Below are 25,570 nucleotides of genomic sequence, written 5' to 3' on the forward strand. Positions count from 1 at the left end.
TAAATCCATAAGTATTTATATAGAAAGGAATTATTCAAGAAAAACAATTCAAATCCATTTTAAACAAGGCTCAGGTGCTTCCAACAATTTTATGTCACTAAAACTAGTGAAATGTTGGAGGCAATCATGTGTCATTCACACTGCATTTCTGCGAGCTCTGAGCTGTCACTCAGTTATTTTAGGTGCAGACATAAAGGTAGCATGCCACAGAACATCTTATTTTAAGAAACATTTGCATATAGATATAGAGTTACATTAAAAGGGGTTAAATTTCTTTTAAAAACGTAATTTTTTCTGATTTAAAAACTATGGAAAACTTGGGAAAATGCAATAAAAAGAAGATAAAATCAAATGAAGTCTCACCCCACGAGTTAAGCACTAGTGGTGAGCCAGATTTGAAGTTCAGTTATTTTCCCAGAAAATTCTTTTTTCAAATCATTGTTCAGGTCTGCAGGTAGAATGTAGGAGTGCTAAAGATAAAACACAAGCCAGACAAATCGACAGGTAGTGCAGAGAATATGCGATTAGGAAGACTGCGGGCTTGTTCTGCCGCTACTTGTGATCTGGGGATCTTGGTCAAAAACTCAGTTCCTCTCGGTGTCAGTTTCTTATCTCTAAAGCGAAGGGATTTAGAAGATGGTGCTCTCAATGAAGAGGGAACGTGACTGAAGGTTGCTGAGTATGAGTCTTTGAGCCATTCACATTTTAAACCAGTGTGTGTTTCGTCAGAGCGTGTGTGCGTACGCAGTTGGTGGTTGATGGGGCTGGCCTTGACCCTCCTGCTGCCCCACGTCTGCCCTCCTCACCTGGGGCTGCCTGGCTCTCACTCTGATAAACCCTGGAATTATGTCTTGGGTTTTATTTGAACAGAGGACTTCATGGTAAAGTGTTTTAAAACCATACACCTAGGGGTTTATGTGCTTTTCATTGTAGGTAAAAAGAATTGGTGTTTTTCTCCTGTTGCTTCTTTCAGTTTGGAACAGGAGGGCAAGGGGAGTGAGAATTTGGTGGAGGAGAAGGCAGAGTGGAGAACAGAACAGAGTAGGACCGAGAATATAGTTTCACATCACATGTCTGTTTTCTGAGTTTGTTGTTTTCACTCCTACCTCCCCAAAATGAAATACACTTTAACTAGCCCCCTCCATGTACACCATTTAATTTGAATAAAGTCTTCTTATTAGTTAAAAAAATTTTTTCAGTCATAATTGTCGTTTCACCTTTGTTGTGATTCAAGTCTTGGAAGCTCGCTATTGCTGAGCTGCTGGCCCTCAGAGGCTCCTCGTGGCCCTATCCTTCTGCAGTTTGGCTGGGTCGGCCACACTGCATGGTCTGCACACTCCTGCTCAGGGGTAAACTGGCAGTGGGGCTTCATCACTTGGGGCGTTGATCTGCAGACAGTATCTATTGCTTATTAATTTGTTCTTATAAACGATTTGAAAGATACAAATTTTTCATGAGGTTTTTGAGACCAATTTCAATATCATGTAATTCTTTTGGTAGTTCACAAAATCTCTGCATGTTGCTAATCACTTTTTTTAAAAAGGTAATTCTAAAACTTTGCAGGAGTGGTATTAGAACTGTATAAGTGATGTTCAATATCCCATGCATTCTAAAACAAGAACCTTTTAATAATATGAAATTCTCTATCAAAGAAGACATTTGAAACTTGTAACTGCTATTTCCCTGTATTATTTACTGGGTGGTAGTTTAAATTTTTAGGCTGCTTACAAGTGAACAAATAGTGTGACTTCTTGCTTAGGAGTAAGAGTAAAGATGCTGCTTTAAGCTTTAAAACCTTTACTGTCTTCCTGCCCTGCCCTATTCCTAAGTTCTAAGTTGTGGCTGCACCAAACACACAGCTCCCTGAAGTCGGTCATCACTGTTCTCTTGTGTTTCCTCTGGGGCTGTTTTACGCACTGTCCTGATGCAGATAACTGGAGGAGCGGGGTTCGTAGGTTCCCATCTCACTGACAAGCTCATGATGGATGGCCATGAGGTGACCGTGGTGGACAACTTCTTCACGGGCAGGAAGAGAAATGTGGAGCACTGGATCGGCCATGAGAACTTCGAGCTCATCAACCATGACGTGGTGGAGCCCCTATACATTGAAGGTGAGTGAGACCGCGCCTTGTTACCGTTAGAGCTGCTGGCCCGGCTCTCTGAGCAGCCGGCCCCCAGGGCCAGCCCCCTCGCTTGGCCACACGGAATTTGTGATGTCTTGTTTCTGAAATGGTCTTGCCTTGCTTGCAAAAGCCACTGTCCTAGTTTCTGTGATGGAGAATGGCTATGAAGTGGTGAGTGTTTGGCTTCCTATTACGTGGCACCTGGTCTTGAACTTTGGGTCCTGTTGAAGCAGGGCCTGTGTGGGACACACCATCCCTCTTCCTAACAGCTCTGCCGCCCGCCCCGCTGTGTGAGGTGACTTCCCGCCTCCTGTAGGACGTTAGCTGATGCAGAATGCTGATTGAGTAATGAACTTCCGCAGATGGGAGGTTAAAGCCCGCCAGTAACTTTGCCACTTGAAAGCAATTAGGGTTTGGGTGCTCCCCCAAAAAGATCTGTCCACATCTTAACCCCTGGGACCTGCGAATGTGACCTTCTGTGGAAAGAGTGTCTTTGCAGATGTAATTAAGTTAAGGATCTCCAGATGAGATCCCTCTGGATGAGCTGGGTGGGTCGTAATTCCAATGGCAAGTGTCTTTCTAAGAGAGACTGGAGAAAACGAGACGCGTGGGGAGAGAGGAGAAGGCCGTGTGAAGACCGAGTCAGAGACTGGAGTGATGCAGCCCCACGCCCAGGAATGCCTAATAGAGGCAAAGAAGTATTCTCCTCTAGAGCCTTTGGGGACAGTGTGGCCTGGCCAACACCTTGTTTTCTGACTTTTGGTTTCTAGAACTGTGGGAGGATAAATTTCTGTTGTCTAGTCTACTTAGTTTGTGGTACTGTAGTTACAGCAGCCAGAGGAAACTTAGGTAGACTTTCCCCAGATTGTCCAGGGTGTGCTGACAGCTGCCCCCAGGTGCTGGATTAGTGGGCAGGTTAGCATCCCACAGGCCTCACGTTCGTTCTCATTTAAATCCGATCGTACCTGAGAGGTAAGTGGTATCATCCCCATGTGTAAGTATGGCACACTAGAATCAGGTTGTGGCCTGCCTACAGTTATGTTGGGCTGTTAAGTGGCTGAGCCAGAATTTAGCCTCAAGTAGTTGACTCAAAGCTTGTTTGATCATCCACCCCTCTGCCTGCGGGAGTATTAGTATCTGCTTTTCCCTTATTATCAAATCATGAACATTTTCCCATGTCAGTGAAAAGTGTCTGGAAGCCAGGATAGTTGCTTAGCATATTATAATGTAGATATACTATGGCTTTTTAAATGTTATCCTTATTTAAAGATCTCCAGTGGTTTTTTTGTTTTTGTTTTTGTTTTTTTTGAGGAAGATTGGCCCTGAGCTAACATCTGCTGCCAACCCTCCTCTTTTTTCTGAGGAAGACTGGCCCTGAGCTAACATCCGTGCCCATCTTCCTCTACTGTATATGTGGGACGCCTGCCACAGCATGGCTTGCCCAGCGGTGCCATGTCCACACCTGGGATCTGAACCAGTGAACCCTGGGCCACCACAGCAGAATGTGAGCACTTAACCGCTGTGCCACCAGGCTGGCCCCAGTGTTTTATTGCAAATATCTTTTTCTGAATTTTATTTCCTCAGTAGAGAGTCCAGATATGAATTGTGCCAAATAGTAATATGTCTCCTTCATTGTTTGGTGGTGTCTATTTCACTAATACATTAGTAACATTGAGCGTTATCTTAACGAACAAAAATATTTTGCTAATTTGATAGAAAACCCATGGTGCAATGTACATTTCTTTGGTTACTAAAAAGGTTAGACTTTCTAACATGTTAGTTCACAAAAGAAATCTAAATAGTTTCTTTTACTTTTTTTAAAAATTTGCTTTTAGTATGAGTTCTTCATAATAGGGATGGTAGTCATCTGGCATGTATTTAGCATTCCCCCCTCAATCTGGCTTTTGCTTTTTAATTTCGTTGAAATTTTACAATATCCTTTATCTGTTCACTTTGCCGTTGCTATTGTTTCTTTTATGCTATAACCATCACAGGAGTAGATGAATATTCAGCCATGGTGTTTTTATTTTTTGCTTCACTTTTAAGCATTTAATTATTTAATCTGTCTGGGATTTATTTTGGGGTTAGGCCGTAGTTTTCGTAAGGTGAAACACATGCTCTGGAGAGTAGATAAATTGGTTACCTTTCCGCTCGTGCTTCATCACGGGTTGCTGTGAGGTTATTGAGGTGATGCGTGTGGTGGGGCTCTCGTAGGCAGAGCCACAAGGTGTGCGAATCCAGGTCCTGCTGTGAAAGGGCTCTGCGGCTGGAATCAAGGTTATGAATCAGCTGGCTGTAAGACAGGGAGGTTACCTTGTATTATGTGGGGGGCCCACCTCACCGCTTGAGCCCTTAAAAGCAGCAGCAGAAAGTAGAAGAGCCAGTCAGATTTGGTAGAAAAGATGCTTCGAGGAGACAGGCAGCAGGGAAGTCAGATTCGAAGCGTGAGAAGGACTTGCTCCCCGACTGCTGCCTTTGAAGGGGGCTGTGAGCCAGAGCATGCCTGCGGCCGCTAAAAGCTCCCAGCCAGCAGCCAACAAAGAGACAGGGACCTTAGTGCTACCGCGTCGTGGAACTGAATTCTACCAACAACCGGAACCATCCTCTGAGGGCAGGAAGGCAGCCCTGCTGAGACCTTGATTTCAGCCTGTGAGAGAGAGCAGAGAACCAACTGAGCCACGACGTGCCCGGCCCTCTGGCCTGCAGACCTGTGAGATTATAAGTGGATATTTTTTAAGTCTCTGAATTTGTTAGAGCATCAGTAGAAAACTTCTACAGAGGCTTACCACAGTGGCTGGCCCACAGTAAGTGCTCCCCAATAATAGCTATTACTATTATTACTCTTTCCTCTTTTTTGCACATGGCAATAAGCAACTGAATGAAACCATTGCTTACATAATTTCAGTACTGCTGAGAAACCAAAGCTTGGTGAAAACAGGGTCGGTAAGAAAATTATCTGCTTTGGCTCTGAGCTTTGACGCCAAAGCTATTCTGGGCCATTTCCCTTGCTTCTGGCGGTAGACTCTGCAGAAGACACACACACTGAATGGGGTCACACAATACAGGATTGATGCTTTAGACTTGTCTTTTGCCCAGAGTCGTTAGTTCCCTCAAGTGGTGCTTGTGCTGGGAGAGCATGAAGCGTTTCTCCACCTCGATAGTTTGAAGTCTGTTTTTCACGTCGTCTTCTGGGCCGTTCTTAGCAGTAGCACCGGGTCTTCCACGTACTTGTTAATGCCCCGCCTGCTTCCTGTCCCGCATCTCTGCACTCTTTCTGCCCCTACAATGCCCGCCTGACTCGGCGCTCCTGGTGTGAAGAAGCGTCCTTTGATCCCCTGTGTGGGTACAGCTGTTCTTCTCAGAGGTAGTCATCTCTCTTTCCCCCTTAAATCAGACACAGCGTGAATTTAACCAGATGCACTTATTCTGGTGTGCCCCTCTCCTTTCCTCGGTGTTGCATTGTCACCCAAAGAGGGACATGATTTAGGGCCCCCTGAGGGATGCATCCTTGCCTTGCACTTGCAGGGCCTGTCACATTTCACTTACACTTCATTTTGGTCTTTCCTCTGATTGAAGGCTCCAGCCCGTGCCTGCCCTCAGTGGGTTCCCATGTGGTGTGGTGTGTGGTCTGCAGCAATGAGCAAGTTTGTATGTCCTGTTGATGTGGTAACTTATTTTCCTCCTTTGTCTGGTAAGAGGATACCCAACGTTTGATCCGTAACTACTTTTTAGTACCTTTTTCCTAATAAAAGAAACTTTAGTTGATCTGATATTTACACCCATAGCAGGAATGTTCTTCAGTTTTGAAAAGCATTTTGTGGGGTTTATTTTGGTTTGTTTGTTTTTCTGGGGCTGACACGTTGTATGGATTTTCGTGAGGTAACAATTGCGTCACTTAAAATGGCAGTGTCACAGCAGAGCTTCATTCATTTTTCCTCAGCACAAATTTCCTCCTCTTATTATTTTCAAAGTAGAGCCATTTGGTTTGAGAAGCAAAGACATTGGCTATTTATTCTAATTTCACATTTCCAGTGGGAAATTATTGTCTGGAATAAGAATGTGGTGGAAATGGAAAAGGAGAAAGTGATGGCACTGTCCTCAGGATGAGGACTGAGATCTGGAGAATTCAGGGACTGCCACGTGTTAGTGAGTTATACAAATGATTAAGACAAGAGGAGCTTTGTCATAGGGGTTACGAGAGAGGCCTCTGCATTGTCTGGGTTAGACTGTAGAGAAAGAGTATCATTGCTTTGGAAGGAGTTGTAAGTACTCATTGGAATAACTTAATCTAATTTTATATTGCTTTAAAAGAAGTCTGCATTTTACCAACCAAGACATTTAAGTTTCAGATGTTGAATCTACCCTGCAAAATATTTAGCTCTGGAAGGAGTAAAGTTAATTATCCTTCCAAGTCATCTATTCAGGACACTAGAAAGTTCTGAGAAGCCAGGGTTCAGGGTTAGCAGAGTGCGTTTGGGTTTGTAAGGGACATGCCGGGTCATCACAATGGTGAAGATGGAGCTGTAGTGGGAGTAGCTCCGTGTCCAGCCTGGAGGGCGAGTGCTCGGCCCTGGGACTGCTCTGCCGGAAGCAATGATGTCTAAAGAGAGCCCAAGTGCTCTTGGAGGTGAGGATTGGGGAAGCACAGGACACCAGTGACTGTGGAGGGCTTGTCAGAAGTGATGAGGTGCTGCTGAAGGGAGATGGGAGTACTCCTTCAGTGGGAGGTCCACACACAGGACAAGCACAAGAGGAAGGAGTGACCTCACAGTGGGAGTGTGGACTTAAGCTTTCTGGTTTGTCATGTAAGGAACTTGGAAAGCATCATTCCCGTCCTCACAAGAAGGAAAAAGCTGAACAAACTGAAAATCAACAATTCTTCTTAGCTCCATCAGAGAATTGAGGGCACAGAGCAAATTGCCACCCTGAAAACTAGAGATACAGATGTGCACAGACAGTAACAACTTAAGGGGCAGAAGCAACTGCTGGAGCCTGGTAGGAACTCGTAGCAGGTGATTGACTCACTGCTGGAGGCAGTGTGGACATGCTTGAGAGTTAAAAGCTCCAGGGTTCCAGCTTTGGGGGGTTTGGGGCATGCTTTTGTGAGTTTCACTTCCAGAAGCCCCACTAGGTTCTCACAGTGAAGTTCAGAGAAAAGTCTCTTCGTGTTTCCAGCAGGGGGAGGGTGAAGAAACCATTCTGAAATATGCCCAGAGCATTCTGTTCTCCCTACAAAGGCCTGTCCTTGAGGGAAACTGTTTTCCCAGAGCCTAAGTGACAGGAGGGAGGGAAATACCTGATTCAGGCTCACTAAAAGACTGAGACCTAATCATGGGACTACAGAATGCTTCCTCTCCCCCCGCTGTACCGCACCCGTAGAGATCCTGTGCGGTAGCAGTTACAGCTGGAAGACCTGCAGGGCTCAGGCTCCACCTACGAAGGAGCCTCTAGGGAAGCCTGCAGACTACAGGGGAGGCAGACAAAAGCAAAGACACTAGAGGAAATGTTAGCCCCTGACACCTGCAGCTACAGCAGACGATAAACACAGCCTAACTCCTAGCCGGGTAAGCATATAAGCGTAAACGTCACACTAAAGGCCTGTTTACCGCGATTACTTTACCTGATACATCATGTCTGCCTTTCAACAAAAAATCACCAGGCATGCTGAAGACAGAGAACACAGTCTAAAGAGACAAAGCAAACATCAGAACCAGACCAGATATGGCAGAGTTGTTGGAATTACCAGACTGGCAATGTAAAATGGCTATAATTAATATGCTAAGGACTCTACTGGAAAAAGTGGACTCTATGCAAGAATAGATGGGCAAGGAAAGCAGAGATGGACACTCTAAGAAAGGTTCAAAAGGGAATGCCCAAAATAAAAAACATTATGAGAAATGAAGGATGCCTTTGATGGGCTGGCTCATCAGTGCAGTGGACAAAGCTTAGGAAGGGATCAGTATGCTTGGAGGTACCATCAGTGAAAACTTCATAAACAGGAAAAGAATAAAACAGAATATCCAAGAACTGTGGGACAGTGACAAAAGATGTAACATATGCATAATGAGAATACCAGAAGGAGAAGAAAGAGAGAGAGGGACTGAAGAAATATATAAAGTAATTACAACTGAGAACTTTGGGAAATTAATGACAGGCACCAAACCACAGATCAAGGAAGCTCAGAACACTGAGCAGGATCAGTACCCCCAAAATCTACACGCAGGCTTATCGTACTGTTGTATTCAAATTGCAGAAAACTAAAGATAAACAGATAAAGATAAAAGATAAATTTAAACCTTGAAAGAAGCTGAGAGGGGGAAAAACACACTTTATCAATAGAGGAACAAGGATAAGGATTCCATTGACTTCTCCTCAGAAACCATGCAAACAAGAAGAGAGTAGAGTGAAATGTTTAAAGTGAAAGAAAAAACACACCAACCTAGAATTCTCTATCTGGTAAAATTATCCTTCAAAAGTGAAGGAGAAAGAAAGACTTTCTCAGACAAACAAAAGTCAAGGAATTTGCCCCTGTAAGACGTGCCTTGCAAGAAGTGTTAAAAATTCTTTAGAGAGTAGGAAAATGTCGTCGGTCAGAAACTCAGATCTACGTAAAGAAAAGAAGAATGTTAGAGAAGGAATGTGACAGTAAAATAAAAACATGTTTTTCTTATTCTTAGTCTAACAGATAACAGTTCAAAATAATAATAGCAACAATATTGGGTATTACTTCTTATGAATGAGTGAAATGAATGACAGTGTTAGACAAGAGGAAGAATTGAGAATGCTCTGATATAAGGTACCTCACTACCTGTGAAGTGGCGTAGTGTTATTTGAAAGTGGATGTAGATTTGTTATAAATGAGTATTACAAATTCTAAGACAACCACTAAGGATTTTTAGAAACAGTTCGTATGCTAAAAGAGACGAGAAAATGGGTTCATATACAATGCCCAATTAAAATGAGAGAAGGCAGAAAAAGAGTGGAGACAAATAGAACAAGAGAAATGAATAGAAAATAGTTACGAATATGGTAGTTATTAATCCAAGTATCTTGATAATCACTTTAAATATGAATGGTCTAAATACACTAATTAAAAAACAGACTGTCCTAGTAGTTAAAAAAGACAAGACCCAACTATTTATTTTCTACAAGAAACTCATACTTTATATATAAAAATACAGATTGATTAAAAGTAAAGGGGTGGAGGAAGATATACCATGTTAATAGTAATCAAGAGAAAGCTGGAGTAGATGTATTAATTTCAGACGATCTAGACTTCAGAGCAAGGAAAGTTGTCAGGGACAAAGAGTGACATTGCAAACTGGTGAAGGGTCCGTTCTCCAAGAGCACATAACAGCCCTTAATGTGTATGCTTCTAAGAACAGTGTCAAAAATACATGAGGCAAAAACTGACAGAACTGAAAGGAGGAATAGATACATCCACTATTATAGTTGGGGACTTCAACACCCCTCTGTCAGAAATGGACAGATCCAGCAGGCAGAAAATCAGTGAGGACGTAGTTGAACTCAACAATACCACTGATCAATGGGATATGATTGACATCTGTGGACTCCTTCATCCAAGAATAGCAGGACACATTCTTCTCAAGCTCACATAGAACATTCACCAAGATAGACCATATTCTGGGCCATAAAATACGCCTTAGCAAACTTTGAAGTTTGTTACTAGAACATAAAAAAAGTTGAATGGAAATTACATAGAGTATACTTCCAGACCGCAGTGGAATTAAAACTAGAAATCAGTAACAAAGATAGCTGGGAAACCAGAGAATATTTGGAGAGTAAACAGTGTACTTCTAATTACCACATGGGTCAAAGAAGAAATCTCAAGAGAAATTAAAAAATATTTTGAACCAAATGAAAGAATTAGGTTTCTTGTTTATGTATTTGATCAAGAATGAGATGGAAGAGAATCTTGATTTTCTCTCTTTTCAAAAGACTTGTTTCCTGATGATAAAACAAATATATACATTTTAAAGAAAATTTGGAAAAGTATAAAAAAAAATTATCCTTAATCCTGTCATCCAAAAATAGTCTGTTCATGTTAACATCCAATCATTTCTCTAAATGTGATTTTTAACTTAAAAACATGCTTAATAGGCAATATAGTTATATGGTTCAAACTTTTTAAAAAAGAATTTAAAAGACTGTAAAAAGTCTTCCTCTTGCCTCTGTCTCCTATCTTCTCAGTTCCTAACTCTCCTCAGGAAACTGCTGTTAACAATTTCTTTGTGTTCATCTGTAGTTTCTTTATTATAAATGCACATATATTTAATATAAATAGATATTCATAATTTTCCCTTATTGCAGAGAAAGCAGCATATTCTACATTGCTCTTCATCTTATTTTTTCTGCTTTTTGATGATCTTTGGTGGTCTTTCTATATTATGCATAGAGAGCTATTTTATTATTAATATTTTTGGCAGCTGCTTAGTATTCTTTTACGTGGCTATACCCGATCTCTTTCCAAAGACACATTTTTTCCCTCAACATTATTTGATTAGCATTTCCGTATCGTATGATTATAATATAGTTTCGTTATTCCTGTGTTAGGTATTCAGGGCATTTGCAGCATGGGGCCTTCGTAAACCTTGCTTGAGAAGGCCGCCCTGTGTACACATCTAAGTCATGTTGTCATTATCATGCACACATGTCCAGGCTCTTGGTGCATACAGCCTGTGCTTCCCCAAAAAGCTGTCCCAGTTTACTTGTCCACCATCTGCATAAAAAGGAATCTTGAGACCAGCCTTTCTGTAGAGGACAGAAAAAAGCAGACGTGCGCATTGTGTCATGGGAGCCGCTCCTGGAACCTGTCGTACCTGTGTAGAAGAGTCCAGGAAAGCGAAAGCAGAACGTGGCAGTAGCTAACCCCTGCTGTGTTCTAGGCCCTGTTCTCGTGACTGTGTGTGATTAACAAATTCCGTTCTTTCAGCACTCATGTGAAGTAGGCAGTTATTATCTTTGTTTTATGGGTGAGGAAACCAGTGCACGGAGCCCTCCCTGTTACCGGCCTTTTACCAGGTGCAGAAATCCTGTGCGAGGCCAGGAGGGTGACGCCAGGAGAGGAGAATAGGAGAGGCTGGGCCGTTAGCACCCAGACACTCTGGAGTCGACAGTAAAAGGTGGGATGGAAACGGTGTTTGCCAAGCGCATTGGGTTCATGTTTATGTAGACATTTGAGGAGTGCCACCCTGATTAGAATATTCTTGTTGAATTATAATTTAGGAATTTCTCACCTTCAGTTTATGTTACAAATGTAAGCATAACATGCAGAGGCTGCCTATCTCAGTCTGTTTACCTTGGAGCTGTGGGGAATTCCTCCAGCAAAGCTCAGGCACTGTCGGTGCTCTGGCCGTGGTGTTGTCGTGGTGCTCTCCCGCTGTGGTGGGGTAGACTCTGGAGGGGAGGGGGCTGCCAGCCCGCAGGAAATTGACAAGCAGCCGCACTGAGTGGAGCTTTTGATCCTGGGCTGAGCCAGACCTCTGGCACGTGCACTCTTCCCTTTGCAGTAAGTCAATATTATTTGAGAGGAAATCCAGGCAAAATCCCACTCTTTTTAGTTCCTTGTGCCAAGAGAAATTTGGTCTTTACTCTGGGAAAAGTTCTGTGCCTTGTTCAGTCCTGTTTTCCATCCTGGTACTGGTGTTGGGGATGGAGGTGGGGGTGGGCTGTGTGCTCCATGCCGCAGTCACGTCTTATGCAATCCTTATGCCAGGCCCCTGTCTTGAACTGTAGCAAAAGGGAAACGTGTAGCAAGCGTCTTCGTGATGGGCTTTTACCGTTTACTAAATAGTCACACACGTTCACAGCAAGAACCAGCCCTTTGTTTTATTGTTTTAGTTTTTCCAAAGTTTCAGGGTGCAAGTCTTTAACTGGTGGTCCCATCAGTCTGGTAAGGCTGTCCCTGGCTCCTAGAGGACGTCTGTCACAGCCTATGCTAGGACCTTTGGGAAAAAATCAGGGGGAGATGTAAACACTCATTTGGTTTTTATGTGGATTTCCCCTTTGGTAGGAGGTAAGACGTGATTTCTTTGATGGAGTCTCAGCAGTAATTTGGATTATCCCAAGAGTTCAATTTCGACAGTCTTTTTCTTCTACATTTATGTATCATTTTTGTGGATTTCAGGCACGGTGAAATTCCTGACAGACTGTAGGAAGTTCATTTGTGGTTGGGCCAGTTGGGTTCAGGATTCGCAGCAGGGCCGAGCTCGCCTCAGCTGCCCACCCCTTACCAATGTTCTTCCCAACGTGAAAGTGATGTGTCTGCGTTCTGCTGAATGCTGCTTTGAACCTATTTTAGGAAATTATATGGAAAAAGGAAAACACCTAGTTTGCTTTACTGTTTAATCTTTTACTGTTTCGCCCTTGATCATTAATTTGAGCTCTTTTAGGCTCATTTCTCAAGGGTCCTATTTTTCCAGCTGTGATTATGGCACATGGCCCTCGTAGAGGTGACAGGGTCACTGGGGTCCCTTGGTGGCAACGTCCAGAGGTGTGTATCCAGCAAAAGAACGGAAGTGCCTTCCTTCCTTCTTTCCTCTTCCTCTCTCCACCCCCGACTCAGATTTTTGCGTATCATGCTCACTTTTGGTGAACTTTGAACCCTGGTTGACGGGTTGAGGGGCCCTGTTCCTGGGCTGTGGGGCTCACTTTGCTGCTCTGTTATTAGTATTACTTAGTATTTGCGTGGCAGCTCTCATTGCTGATGAGCTTTGCTTGTTCTGAAGTTCCGCCCTGCTCTCCTCCTCTTAATTCCATGCCAGATTAGTTAGTCCACAGACTCTGGTGCTTATGTCCTTTTTAGGACAGGAAATGGAGTCGTGGTTAATGTTAGAGACAACACGTTCTCATAGGAAAGAGGGCCCATTGAAAACACTGATTTTCATAGCGTTGTTCTTAAAAAGGACGCAGCAGTGTTGCTCCTTAAATAAACATCCTGAAATGATAGCTTTACAGGGCACAGCTCAGCCTCTCCAGGTTGGATGAATGGAGAGCAGCAGTTGGGCTGAACTGTCAAATGATGAAAAAGCAACAACTGATGGAATGGCCTTTTGGATAAGGAGGCCCCGGTCTGTGGCTCACCTCTTCACTCAGCTGACTTTGGGTGAGCACCGTTCGCACACCAGCCCAGGGATATTGGTTTTCCGTCATGGGTTTCCTGGCCTGCCTGGACAGCGTGACAGAGACGGCATGTGTGGCGAAGAGGGCGGGGGCTGCCCTCCCTGCAGAGAGCAGAGCTGTGTGGATGGAGATCTTAAGGAAGGAAAGGATCCTTCTTGTGCTCAGTGAGCTTGTCATCCAGTGAAGAGGACAAGGAGGACGTGCAGGCAGGTGGCGTGAAGTAGCCGTGCAGCCGCGGTCCCCGCAGCCGAGTGAGATGAGTCCTCGGCCCGGGCAGCGGGAAGGCTCCCCACGAACCGGCGTCTGGCCCGAGCCTGGCAGAGGGGGCCTGGCGGGGGCCGGGCGGAGGAGGCAGGGGTACAGGATGTAAGTGTCCACCTCTCCGGCTTTGGTGTCGGGGAATCACGCACTCTCAAGATGCTTGATTTCCTTAGTCTTCAGTGCAGCTGTTGCTTTCTTTCCCTGCATATGCTGTCACCTCGGGAGTAAAAATCGTGCTGAATGATTTGTTCTGTAGGACCACGGCCCGTACACCGTGGTTTCCGCTGTCTTTGGGGAGCATGTGGCGGCCCCATCTGTGTGAGCAGAGATGCCAGAGAGTCAGGAGGAAGCTGGCTGGGGTGCCAGGCCTGCCTGAGTGTGCCCCCCAGGCGGCGCGCAGCCCTGCAGGGCTGTCCAGAGTTCTGCTGCGTTGATTGGCGCATCCTTAGGAGAGCTGCAGGTGTGTGCAAGGCGCTGTAAAACGAGGGCACGCGGTACCGTGAATGGAGCCCATGGTCTGCTGCTTACACCTGCCTCTTGAGCCTTTAAGTAGATGTGCGGGGTGAGCCACGCTCTTCCTGGTCACATCTGTAAGCTGGAAAAGATGGAGCAGACTAAGACTGACAGGATTTTGTGAGAACTATCTTATGACTTACAATTAGCACAATTGAATTTTTCATTGCTGTTTATTTTTACCTATTTATCAGTTCAGCAAAACATGGTTGTCTGAAAGCAGTCACAGGATTTTCCGTTTATGTAGATAGATCCCTTCAATGAATTCGCATATTGACGACTGTAAACAATTTTAAAAGGTTTTGTGTTTTCTTAGTTTTCTTGAAGAAAGATTATTCTTTCAATAGCTTCGGTTCCACTTTTAAATTGACCCAATAGTTTTCCAATGTGGCTTTTAAAAACATATGCATACATACATATGTATATATACAGAGGTCCAGAGTCTCAGGATGCCAGGGGCCCAGGCATCTTTGATTCATAGCTTTACTGGGTAACTCTGATGTAGAGCAAGGATTGATTGAGAATCTTGAATGGTCTTCAGTGGCTCAGGAGCCTAATTTTTAGCCCTTATATTCCCAGGGTTGAGAAGAGGAGGAGAAAAAATATAGAAACCAACACCATTCATTCTGACTTCAGCTTTGATAAAGGGTTTGAACTCTCTTTCACTAATACTCTTTTTCATCTGCTTTCTCCTCTCATCAGCACCTTTCTTTTGTTTTTTTACCATCGTAACCATTTTCAAGTAGTATGGTTCAGTGGTGTCAAGTGTAATCACATTGTTGTAAAATAGATCTCCAGAACTTTTTCATCCTGCAAAACTGAAACTCTGTACTCATTGAACACTAACGCCCCGTTCCTCAGTCCCTGGCGCCCACCATTCTACCTTCTGTCTTTATGAATTTGACTACTCTAGGGACCTCGTGTAAGTGGAATCATACAGTATTTCTCTTTTTGTGTCTGACTTATTTTACTTAGAATAATGTCCTCAGAGTTCATCCATGTTGTAGCATGTGACAGGATTTTCTTCCTTTTTAAGGGTGAGTAATATTCCATTGTGTGTGTATACCATATTTTGTTAATCTGTTCCTCTGTTGATGGGCACTTGGGTTGTTTTCCCCTTTTGGCTGTCAGGTATAGTGCTGTCATGGGAATGGGTGTGCAAATACCTCTTCCAGACCCTGCTGTCACTTCTTTTGGGTACATACCCAGAAGTGGGATTCTTAGACTATATGGTAATAATATTTTTAATATTTTGAGAAACTGTCATATTGTTTTCCATAGTGGCTGCACCATTTTGCATTCCTACCAATAGTACACAAGGGTTCCAGTTTCTCCATGTCCTCCCCAACACTCGTTGTTTTCTAGTTTTTTCTTTTTAGTTTCTTTTTCATAGTAGCTGTCCTAATGTGTATGAGGTGATATCTCATTGAGGTTTTGATTTGCATTTCTCTAATGATTAGTGATGTTGAGCATCTTTTCATATTCCTGTTGGCCATTTGTAAATTGTCTTTGGAGAAATGTCCAGTCAAGTGCTTTGCCATTTTTAATTGGGTTATTTGATTTTTTTGTTGATGTGTGGGAGTTCTTTATATATTGTGGATATTAACCCCTCATCACGTGTATGGTTTGCAGAATTTTCTCCTGTTTCGTATGTTGCCTTTTTGCTCTGTTGCTTGTGTCCTTTGAGACTAGCACGAGTTTCCACATTCTGTGTGGCTCCATTTGTCTGTTTTGCTGTTCTTGCCTGTGTTTTGGTTTTATGTCCAAGAAATCTTTGCCAAATCCAGTGTCATGCAGCCTTTCCCCTACGTTTTCTTCTAGGAGCTTTTTAGTTTTGGGTCCTACATTTAGGTGTTTAATCCATTTTGAGTTAATTTTGAATATGGTGTGAGATAAGGGTCCAGCATCATTCTTTTTTGCATGTGGATATCCAGTTTTCCTGGTAACCGCTTGTTAAAGAGAGTGTTCTTTCTGGATTAAGTTGTTTCACACCCTGGTCGAAGATCACGTGACCATGGATCTGAAGCCTTATTTCTGTGCTTTCTGTTCTATTCCGTTGATCTATATGTCTGTCTTTATGCCAGTACCACACTATTTTGACTACTGTAGCTTTGTAATATGTTTTGAACTCAGGATATGTGAGTTTTCCAACTTTGTTCCTCTTTTTCAAAATTTTTTTGCTATTCAAGGTCCCTTGAGATTCTATATGAATTCTAGAATGAATTTTTTCTATTTTTGCAAAACATAGGGCTGGTATTGCATAAGTATCATTTTTGAAACAGGAAGGCTTTTTGTAGTCACATCAGGAGTTTTCTGGAATGGTCTTGGTGAAGAGGCCTCACAAATATCCCAACGATGAGACCCTCTGTCTGTCACATGTCGTTCTTGCCTCCCTTGGCGTGTGGTCCCATTGTGGGGAAAATAAAGTTACCAGGCTATTCTGTGAGCCTGGGCAATACCTAGAACCCTTCCCAAAGATTCAGTCTCTGTAGAACCATCCGCTTCCTGTTTTCCTGGTCTTGGGGGCTCCTCTGACTCCCGTCTCCCAGATGCTTCTGGGCTTGAAGCGCTGTGGTGGTTAGCATGAATGAAGTGGAGCCCCAGCTCACAGCCTGGACTCCAGTGCTCTTGTGTGCAGCTGCCACTTCTGTCCTTGTGTGAGGATGTGGAGCTGTCACCCAGCCTTGCCCTGGGTCGGAGAGCATGTCAGGAAACAGCCCTGCTCCCAGAAGGCACTGTGTGCTTCCCTCGCTCTCCTGGAGGTGACAGGAGATTTTCAGGGGGTGGGTGGGGAGGTCGGGCACTTTTTGGCAGAGGTGTTTGTTACGAGGACTATTGTTGCGAGTTTGCCTGTTTTGCCCGTCATCTGTGAAACCACGTCCTGTTGTGCTGTTACCTGATGTGCCAGTTTGGGATAGGGTGGGAGGCTGGGGGAGCCTGCAGGTGCTCTGGCATGAGGGCCAAAGCCCTGTGCAAGGAAGATTCGTTTCAGAGCCCCCGTTCCACGGCTCTGCTGTGGCGGTTGTGTTTCCTTCCCCTGTAGCTCGAGTGGGATGGCGTGGCACAGACGCTGTCCGTCTGCGGGGATGGGTTCCTCCTGCGTGCTCACCCATCATGGCCGTTTCACAGGGAGACCCTGGTTCCCAAGGGCCTTTGCCATGTGACAGGTGTGACCTGACCCTGACAGCGAGGGCTGTGGGTGGGCATGTTGACGTGAGGGCCTGCGCACCAGGGGAGGTGTGGAGTCTAAATCATTTTGCCATTCTGGCTTTAAAAACCGCCCTGCCTGACCGTCATCTCCGCGAGATCTGGTTTGGCGTCTACAGGATGTGTACGAACACAGCAAAATGCTATTTTATCTTCTCCCGTACGTTTGTGCCTTTGATTTATGTCAGATTTGTTCTACAAATTAAAAATCTTGTTTACTTTAGATATTCATGTTTAATTCTGTGTCTGAAAAATCGGTCTTCCTTCTGATTTGAATGCTTTATCTGGGACGGATCTTCTTGGAAAACAATCAACTCAGTAATCGGATTGACTCCAATTAGAGGAGAACAGGCCCAAATCACCGGCCCAGCACAGGTTTTTGTTCCAGATAATTAGATTTCTATTTTTGTTTAAAGTTCTTCTAATTGCGAATGTCAATTAGTTTCTATGAAGAATAATGCAACAACTAGAATTTCAGTGAAAGATACACGAACACCTTTATTACACAGTCTGGTTCCTGGGAGTTCAGAATGATTTCACTTTTTCTTGGAAATAACGTATGTCCGTTTGTCTCCTTTAGTTGACCAGATATACCACCTGGCCTCTCCAGCCTCCCCTCCAAACTACATGTACAACCCCATCAAGACGCTGAAGACCAACACGATCGGGACGTTGAACATGCTGGGTGAGCCGCCCCTTGCGGATTTGCAGCTGCTGGTGGGAGCAGGAGTATTTTAGACGACTCCAGCGTGGGTGGTTGACTGTCCTCTTAGAGTGTGATCTTGGTCGTTACACCCCGCCCCTGCCCGCAGCCTGTGCTATTTCAGTGTGACTTTATTTGCCACGAATTTGCTTTGGCGGAGACAGTCTTTGTAGTAACCAGTCTGTGTCGCCTCAGTTAAATCCCCCGCGAGTGAGCACCTGTGCTTTCCAGCCACGGCCCAGCCTTCCTCCACTCTCCCCACTGAGACACGGTGCGCTGCCTCTGGGCTGGGAGGAGGCGCTGGCGACTCTTGTGTGAGCAGGGGTTGCGGTGGACCGCACGTACACACACTCACGCGGCCTTTCGGTAGCGCTCCTAGAAGGAACGGGAGGAGAGCTGTCCTTATGGGGCTGTCGGAACTTCAGAGCTCACCTCAGATGTGAGATGAAAGAGTGAGCACGCGTGTATACTCCAGACAGCAGGCCTGAGATTTAGAGCTGTGGACAATAAGCTTGAGTTAATGCTTGAAATTAGAGGCGTGCTTAACTTCAGCACAGGCTTAAAAGCTAGGAGCTTTGATTAATTGCAAAGTGGAAGAAAGGGGCCACTGTTTGAAATGTGAAGTAAAAAATGAATTTAATTACAGGAACATTTGAAACAGGTTCTCTAAGTGGATTTGGGAAATACAGCACTGCGTTTTAATTTGAGGGAAGCGTGGAGACAAGGGATGGGAAGGGTAGCAGAGATCAGTTTTCAGGTTTCGAAGACCAGACGTTTTGGAGGATCAAGCTCTGCATGGAGTTAAGTCCATTCTAAACCAGAACGGGCATTTGTCCTCCTCTTTGTTCCAGACAGAACCAGTCCCCCGCCTCTGCTTAGAGGGTTGGCATGGTTGAGGCCGCTCCCCAACCTTGCCACTGCAGGCTCTGCCCCTCCATGCACCATCTCTGCCTCCCCAGCCCCTCCTCCTGTCCAGCACTGGGTCCCATAGGGGAAGGGCCACCAACCACGTGATGTTTAAGGGGGTATCATTCCTTCTGCCTGTTTAGGCGATGCAGTCACTGAGCCCAAGGCACCATCCTGTCCACTGTGGAGGGCATTCAGACAAGGCTGGACTCAGGCCTTCTGCCAGGGAACTTGTGTCTCATAGGAGAGCGGAAAGAAGGGCACAGGCATCAGCGACACCGCGTAGGCAGGGAGAGTTTCCAGAAGGGAGGTGCCAGTGCCGTGCTGTTAGAGTTCAGGACGGAAGTGACTTCTGAGCAAGGCCTGAGGCACAAGTGACATTGGACCTGGAGGTCCTGAAGGAGTCGTCAGGGTCTTCCAGCAGTGACCCTGGACAAAAGCTAAAGGGAGACAGTTGGTAGGCCAGAAGGAGACCCAGATAGGACTTTGTGTTCCGAACTGAAAGGAGCTGTCGTGATTTTGCACTTGAGGCAAGATGCGCTGGACTTCACCTGGCTTCTTCCCGGTAGGGCCCTCCCCTCTCTGTGCCTCCCCACCTCCCCAGTTCTGTGCTTGGCTTCCTCATGATAGAACCTCTTTGTCCAGCTCAGCATAAGCCCCTGGGCGCTACAGTGGCACAGGTGCACTCGCCTGGCCTCACGCAGGAGGGATCCTTGTGGTGATGGGATGTTCCGTGTCTTGACGGCATCTGTTGTCACTATCCTGGTTGTGATATTGTACTGTAGTTTTGTAAGTTGTTACTGTATTAGGGGAAACTGGGTAAACGGTTCATGGGATTTCTCTGTATGACTTCTTACAACTGCATTTGAATCTACAATCATCTCAAATTACAAGTTTAGTTAAAAAAAAGACTCTGGGATTCTTCATTACTTCCATTGTCCGTATGCCATAATATGTATGCTGACCCACCTTGCAGACTTCTGCGGGTGAAACTGGAGTAAGGGAGACAGGCCTGAGATGTTGGTAGCCTGTAAATTCCATGTCATACTACATCCCTTTTAGCATCTTCTTCCTCAAGCAGTGGTGGCATGGCGTTTGCACAGGTTATCTCCACATCCTTGCCTTTTAGCAACCCCATTCTCTTCTTGAAGAGTGTCTTCATGCCTCTCCTGGGTGTTCCTATGCACTCCTGCCCTTCCATCTCGCCCACCTCCCCTGGCAGTGCCCGCCTTACCTCTCCCTCCTAGCAGCACCCCACAGGCACCGTGCTGGACCTCTGCCCCGTGTGCCGTGCTGGGCGCTGAGGGCTGTGTTGTGGCACAGCTGGCCCTTCACCCGATGCTGCCTGTGCACGAAGCTCCGTGGCGGAGCTGTTTGGGGAGGAAGCACTGGGCTAAGTGACGGGTAGTTGGTGGCTTCCGTGCAGGGCTTCTCAGAGCCTGTACACTGGGGCTCTGCAGGAGACAGATTGGAGACTTTCCATGCTTACGTGACCACCATAGGTAATGGTGTTCTGGCCCATTCCACGTGCGAGGGGTCAGTGCAGGAGAGGGTTCAGAGCAGGACGGAGGAATGTGGCAACTTGCTTTGGAGAAGGTGCTGTTGAACCTGGAGGGAAGCAGGGGGTGGGGCAGAGATGTCCAGCCCTGGGGTCTGGCTCGGGCACAGCAGAAGATGGCAGGGTGCACGTTGAGGAAGTGGCAGGCGGACCATTTGGGGTAATAGTGGAAGTTAAGGTGCGAAGGGCCCTGCCTTCTGCCTCCCAGAGCGAAGCCCCTGATAAATACTGGGTGATACGCTGGGGCGAAGGAGTCTTTATGAAACTCCTCAAACCGCACCTTCTCGAATCGACAGATTCTGTGTTGGCCCTGCTTACACTGTAAGTATCCAACGAAATACTGTGCTTCTGAGGGTTCATTTATGTTTTTCTTACTGTTTTTGTTTTCATTTCCTTCCAAAGTAGATGCAATAAGAGTGGATAATTGAAGATGCATGGATTATCAGATATCATTAATACAAAAATTCCTTAAATTGGCTACAAAAATGTGCGTGTGCATCTGTGTTTTCCGGTTTCCCTGAAGTTGACAGTTTTTCTTATCACATCTTTGCTTTTCACAGGCCTGGCCAAGCGAGTCGGCGCGCGTCTGCTCCTGGCCTCCACCTCGGAGGTGTATGGAGGTGAGTGGGTGGGGCTCCCACGGGGGACGCTTGCTCAGGCCCCATGAACTGTTTGCATCCTGTCTGACGTGAAGAAGGAATAAACAATGAGTCCCAGGTTCCGTTTCTGAGAAGGCCAGCCTGTCCCGTTCCAGGCATGACAGCAAAGAGGCTGCCTGTCGCAGCTGTTGTGGTCTCCAGGCTCCCTCCTCTGCGTGGGACAAACCCATTTTTCTCCTGCTAGAGCGCCCCAAGACTGTCATGTCACCTTCCCAAGAAGGTCGCACCGTTTACAAGTCCATAGACATGCCTTGGCCATTCTGTTCAGAAAGTACCCTAGAGGTCCTTCGTTAGGGAATCTTTGCGGGTTGAGCTGGCACATGTTGTTCTGCAGTGTGGGCAGCACATGCCATCTGCCCGACCCGCCAGGACTCCGGGGTTGGCCGTGAGAGCTTGCTTGGTGCAGACTTGCACTGATTGCCTCAGCTGCTGCGTAACGATTTCTGGAAGAATCTTAAGTAGGCAGTGCCGGCAAACTCGGGAGCCTGTTTTGCCAACAAGGAGCTCTTCACATCCCTCCCCAGGCCCGTCCGGGAGGGAACGGCAGGAGTGGGCTGAGGGCTTCATTTTCAGTTCAGGTGGCTTTCCCTTTGGTCCCAGATGAGCTGTGTAAGGCTTCAGAGAACTGCTCACTTATGCAGCAGAAGCCAGACTCTGACATCATAGAATTTTCTGTCTCACCTTCTTGTTATAGACAGAAGAAATGAGGAAGTGAGAGAGCAAGATGGGAACCAAAGGGAAAAAAATCACAGAAACAGGAATTCTCCCAAATGCAGTTATGTTCTTTGTAATCCCCGTGGTAAGGCGGGGCACCATCTGCGTCTTTGAATCCTAGGTGGCTGAAAGGGCAGGAGTGGCCACTTCACCATTCGCCCCGCTCCTTTGGAATAGGCTGCTGAGCAGACTTTTGTGTCCCCTCCCTGTCTTTCCATGTCAAGATGCTACAACGGGCCAGCAAGCCCCTCTGTAGACATCAGATGCTTGCTGGGGCTGCCTGGAGGGGCTGCACCTCACACAGAAGGAGCGGTGTTGGTGTAGTCCAACGGGCGGAACCCTCAAGTGTCTAAGGTGAAGGGGCTCGTGCTGTCTGGCCAGGATCGCACCGTGCACTTCTCCACGCCCACCCTCCCTCCTTCTACCTCGGTTCCTATCTGCTGTGTTTGACAATAGCTCGTTCTTCAGAGTTCTGAGATAACATCAGGGCGTCCCTCACCGAGCTCACCAGCTGCTCTGCCCTGACGTCTGCTAACTGCTGTCCAGTGACATTGTGGAGTGCGTGTGGGGTCCGTCAGCCTCACAGAATGCTGAGGGGGGGACAAGTTTGAAGTCAGTTTTCACTCTCGACCTTCACTTTTGTCATAACAGTGATTTTTTTTCACTTGTTTTTTCAAAGTGATTTTGTGAGGTAACTGTTCAAAGCTGTGTCATGGCCCTTGGGTGTCCTGGGCATCTCAGCCTGGACGGGGCCAGTCGAGGGGGTGGTGGGTGTGCCCACCCTTCTCTGGCACGTCCGGCTTGCCCAGCCCTTATCAGAAACCCCCAGAGAGGCCTGATGTCAGTCATCTCTTACATCAGTGTGAATTTAAGGCATTGGTTCTCTTCTCTCGGAGTATTTGCCTTCGACCTTTTTTCTTGTCGTGCAGTAAAAATGTGCACCTTCTCATAGGAATTTTAAACCACAGGAGCAGATAGGTCTGAATCTGTGCATGCCCTGGCTTCGCCCCGGAGGGGTGTCAGCCTCCTGAAGGGGGATGGCAGGCTCAGGCATGTGTGTTCGTGGCCCTGTCCCTACGCAGGTCCCATTGTACCCATGAGCTGAAGTCAGACTTGGGCTGCAAAATAAGCAAGAAATGAATTTGTAACATAGAGTTCCTGTACCTTGTCCAGATTTCTTGCAAAGACTCATACATTTCATACTGTGGTTGTATAAAATTCCTGGTGTACCAGATTAATTAGGTGTTAATTCACATTCCAACAATATACTGTGTTAAAAAAGAATTCGTTCCTAGGTTTCTTTAAATAGTCTGTCTCCCTGGTACAGTCTTAAAGTGTGATTTACTTACAGACCAGAAACACACGAATTGGGAAATAGGAATGCCTGTTCACAGCACCAGTGGCCACTTGCTGTTGGACGTGCTGTTGTCCTTCCACCTCCGCTCGACCAGGCTCCGGGCATGTCGTCGAGGGTCTCAGGTTCACTCTGGGGCAGCACATGTGAAAGTCATCATGTTCCACAGAGATGCTCTTACAGTGTTTTCAGGAAATACATGCTTTACTATAATTACATGTTTCATGAGTATAAAACTGAACTGCATATCTCTTCACGTAGATTATATTTAATTACAGTTTGTATGATGATCTGAAAGTTGAGAACAATTTATAGGAAAGAGGGGAGACTTAAAGTTGAGAGACTTCGGTCTTCAAATGTGTGTATTTTGCCTGTGAAGTACTCTCACTACGTAATGTGAGAGGGGAGAACACCCACCCTGCTGGAGCCCACAGAATGGCCTCTGGAACCCTGAGTCCCTCTCTTGACACGTGTCTCTCTGTTTGTAAGTGTTCTTGTTGGGCTTTCCAAGCTCCCCTTGTGTCGTCAGTATTCGTTGTTCGTAATGCACAAGATCTTGAAAAAAGGAAGGATGACAACATGGTCTCATTTCCCCCTGTAGATCCCGAAGTCCACCCTCAGAGTGAGAGTTACTGGGGCCACGTGAATCCGGTGGGACCCCGCGCCTGCTACGATGAAGGCAAGCGTGTTGCAGAGACCATGTGCTATGCCTACATGAAGCAGGTACTGAACCAAGCTCTGGGCTTGCGGTGTAGGCGCACCAGCACCCACTCCCTCAACCGTAAGGACTGAAATGCGTGAATAACTGCCTGGGGCTGGGCGTCGGGCAAGCCCAGGTGCCCACTGTTGTAAACGAATGGTGCTGTCAGCGGCTTTCCCTGTGTTTCTCCTTTTTTAAAGAAAGATTTCTGGGGGATGCACTCCTCGGTTTGGACTAGTGTTGGTGGCTTTGAGAGGAGGCTTCTCAGTTGCCTCATTGCCCACGGCAGTTGTTTGATGAGCGGCTCGGATTTCCTGAAGCCTGCAAATCAGTGGACTGTTTGTCCTGCTTTTCAGTTATCTGACGGGCATAAAAGTGCATTCAGTGCTTTAATCTGAGCCTCTCTGGGATTATTATTTGTGTTTACTGCTGCTGGTTCCTGCTGTCCGCACCATTCACTGCAGTGCTGAGGGCTCTTCCTGCAGTGGTTTCGTGTTACAGGTTTGCCCTCCTGTAGCAGGAGCCCACAGCCTGGGGAGCGAGGCTCTCATTCCCAGAGACCTCAGAGACGTAATCTCTTGGTCACAGCGCACTGTCCTGACCCCTGAAGGCTGTGCAGGAGCCCATGAGATGTCCACACAGGCCCCAAGGGGCCAGGCCAGGGCCCAGCGGGTCCTTCATTTCTCGGTGACTGTCCTGTTGTGCTTGGACCAGCTCTCGGAGATCCTCAGGGATGTGCCTCTAGGAGAGGGACGCGTGGGTAAACCGGTGTGGACAGGAGTGTTGTCCCAGGACAGGCTGCTGACGGGTGGTGGTGCGGGCCGTACTCTCAGCACCTGGGACGTGGACGGCTCTCCTTGGGAGCAGGTTCTCAGGCGGAGGCCCCGCCTGCAGGCAAGCCCAGGCCTGACAGCTGTGGCTTCACGTGAGGCTGGAGGCCTGGGGGCACGCATGGAGGTGCTAGGGGCTGGGCCAGGCTGTCCCTGAGCGTTTTTGGTTTTTTTGGAGGAGAGTCGTCATGTTTTTAATGAAATACCAACATTAAAGACCCACAAAACAACCTTGTGCTGATGTAGGTGTTTACCCCTTTCTGCCTCATTTCTCGGCCAGAAGCAGAACTAACTGCTTTCTGAGCTGCCTTGGGCAGTTGGCTTATATCATCCATTTATTTTACGAACATGAAACAGTTTTAGAGACATACGTTTATCATTTTTGAGCCCAGAATATCTTGACCCCAAAATTTCAGATGGTCCCCGGATACACAGCAGCACCGGCATGTGGTTGGTACCTAAGAAAACTAACCTGCAGGCATGAGGGGCGTGTAAGTGCATTTCGTTGCTCAGTAAGTCTGAGGGGCCTGGTGAGTCTCAGCTGTTTCCTTTTGCTTTCAGTCTGTGGTAGAATTTCTTATGAAGTTTTTATGTAGGTAAAGCTGGTGGCCAAATAGGACATTTTGTGAAACTTTTTAGTTTTTGTTAAATGAGTATAAGTATACGTATTACCTTGAGGTATGAGCTCACAATAATTACAGTGTTTAGTAATAATGTAGCCAGCATTGATTAAACACTGACTGTATGCCAGGAACTGTAGTCCGCACCTGGACACTAGCCAGCGTACGCGTTCACACACACGCTGTCACGGGACCCGGGCGTGTCATCCGGCTGAGCCCAGGCGTGTGGCCCCTGGGTGACTCTGGACCTGTCAGCATGACGTTTCTGCTCGCATGGGTC

General features: G+C 46.3%; 1 protein-coding gene across 6 annotated transcripts in view; it reads left to right on the forward strand.

Annotated features, from left to right (window-relative positions):
* UXS1 (UDP-glucuronate decarboxylase 1) overlaps positions 1-25,570 on the forward strand; it is a 96,742-nt gene that overhangs the window by 44,712 nt on the left and 26,460 nt on the right. For all 6 annotated transcript variants that reach the window (XM_070573344.1, XM_070573348.1, XM_070573343.1 and 3 more), the window contains 4 exons: positions 1,931-2,111; positions 17,827-17,931; positions 20,974-21,033; positions 23,742-23,863. In XM_070573344.1, the coding sequence (XP_070429445.1) occupies positions 1,931-2,111; positions 17,827-17,931; positions 20,974-21,033; positions 23,742-23,863 (468 nt within the window). The remainder of the gene's footprint in view (positions 1-1,930; positions 2,112-17,826; positions 17,932-20,973; positions 21,034-23,741; positions 23,864-25,570) is intronic.

This window comes from Equus przewalskii, chromosome 14 (assembly GCF_037783145.1).
Source record: "Equus przewalskii isolate Varuska chromosome 14, EquPr2, whole genome shotgun sequence".
Lineage (NCBI taxonomy): Eukaryota > Metazoa > Chordata > Mammalia > Perissodactyla > Equidae > Equus > Equus przewalskii.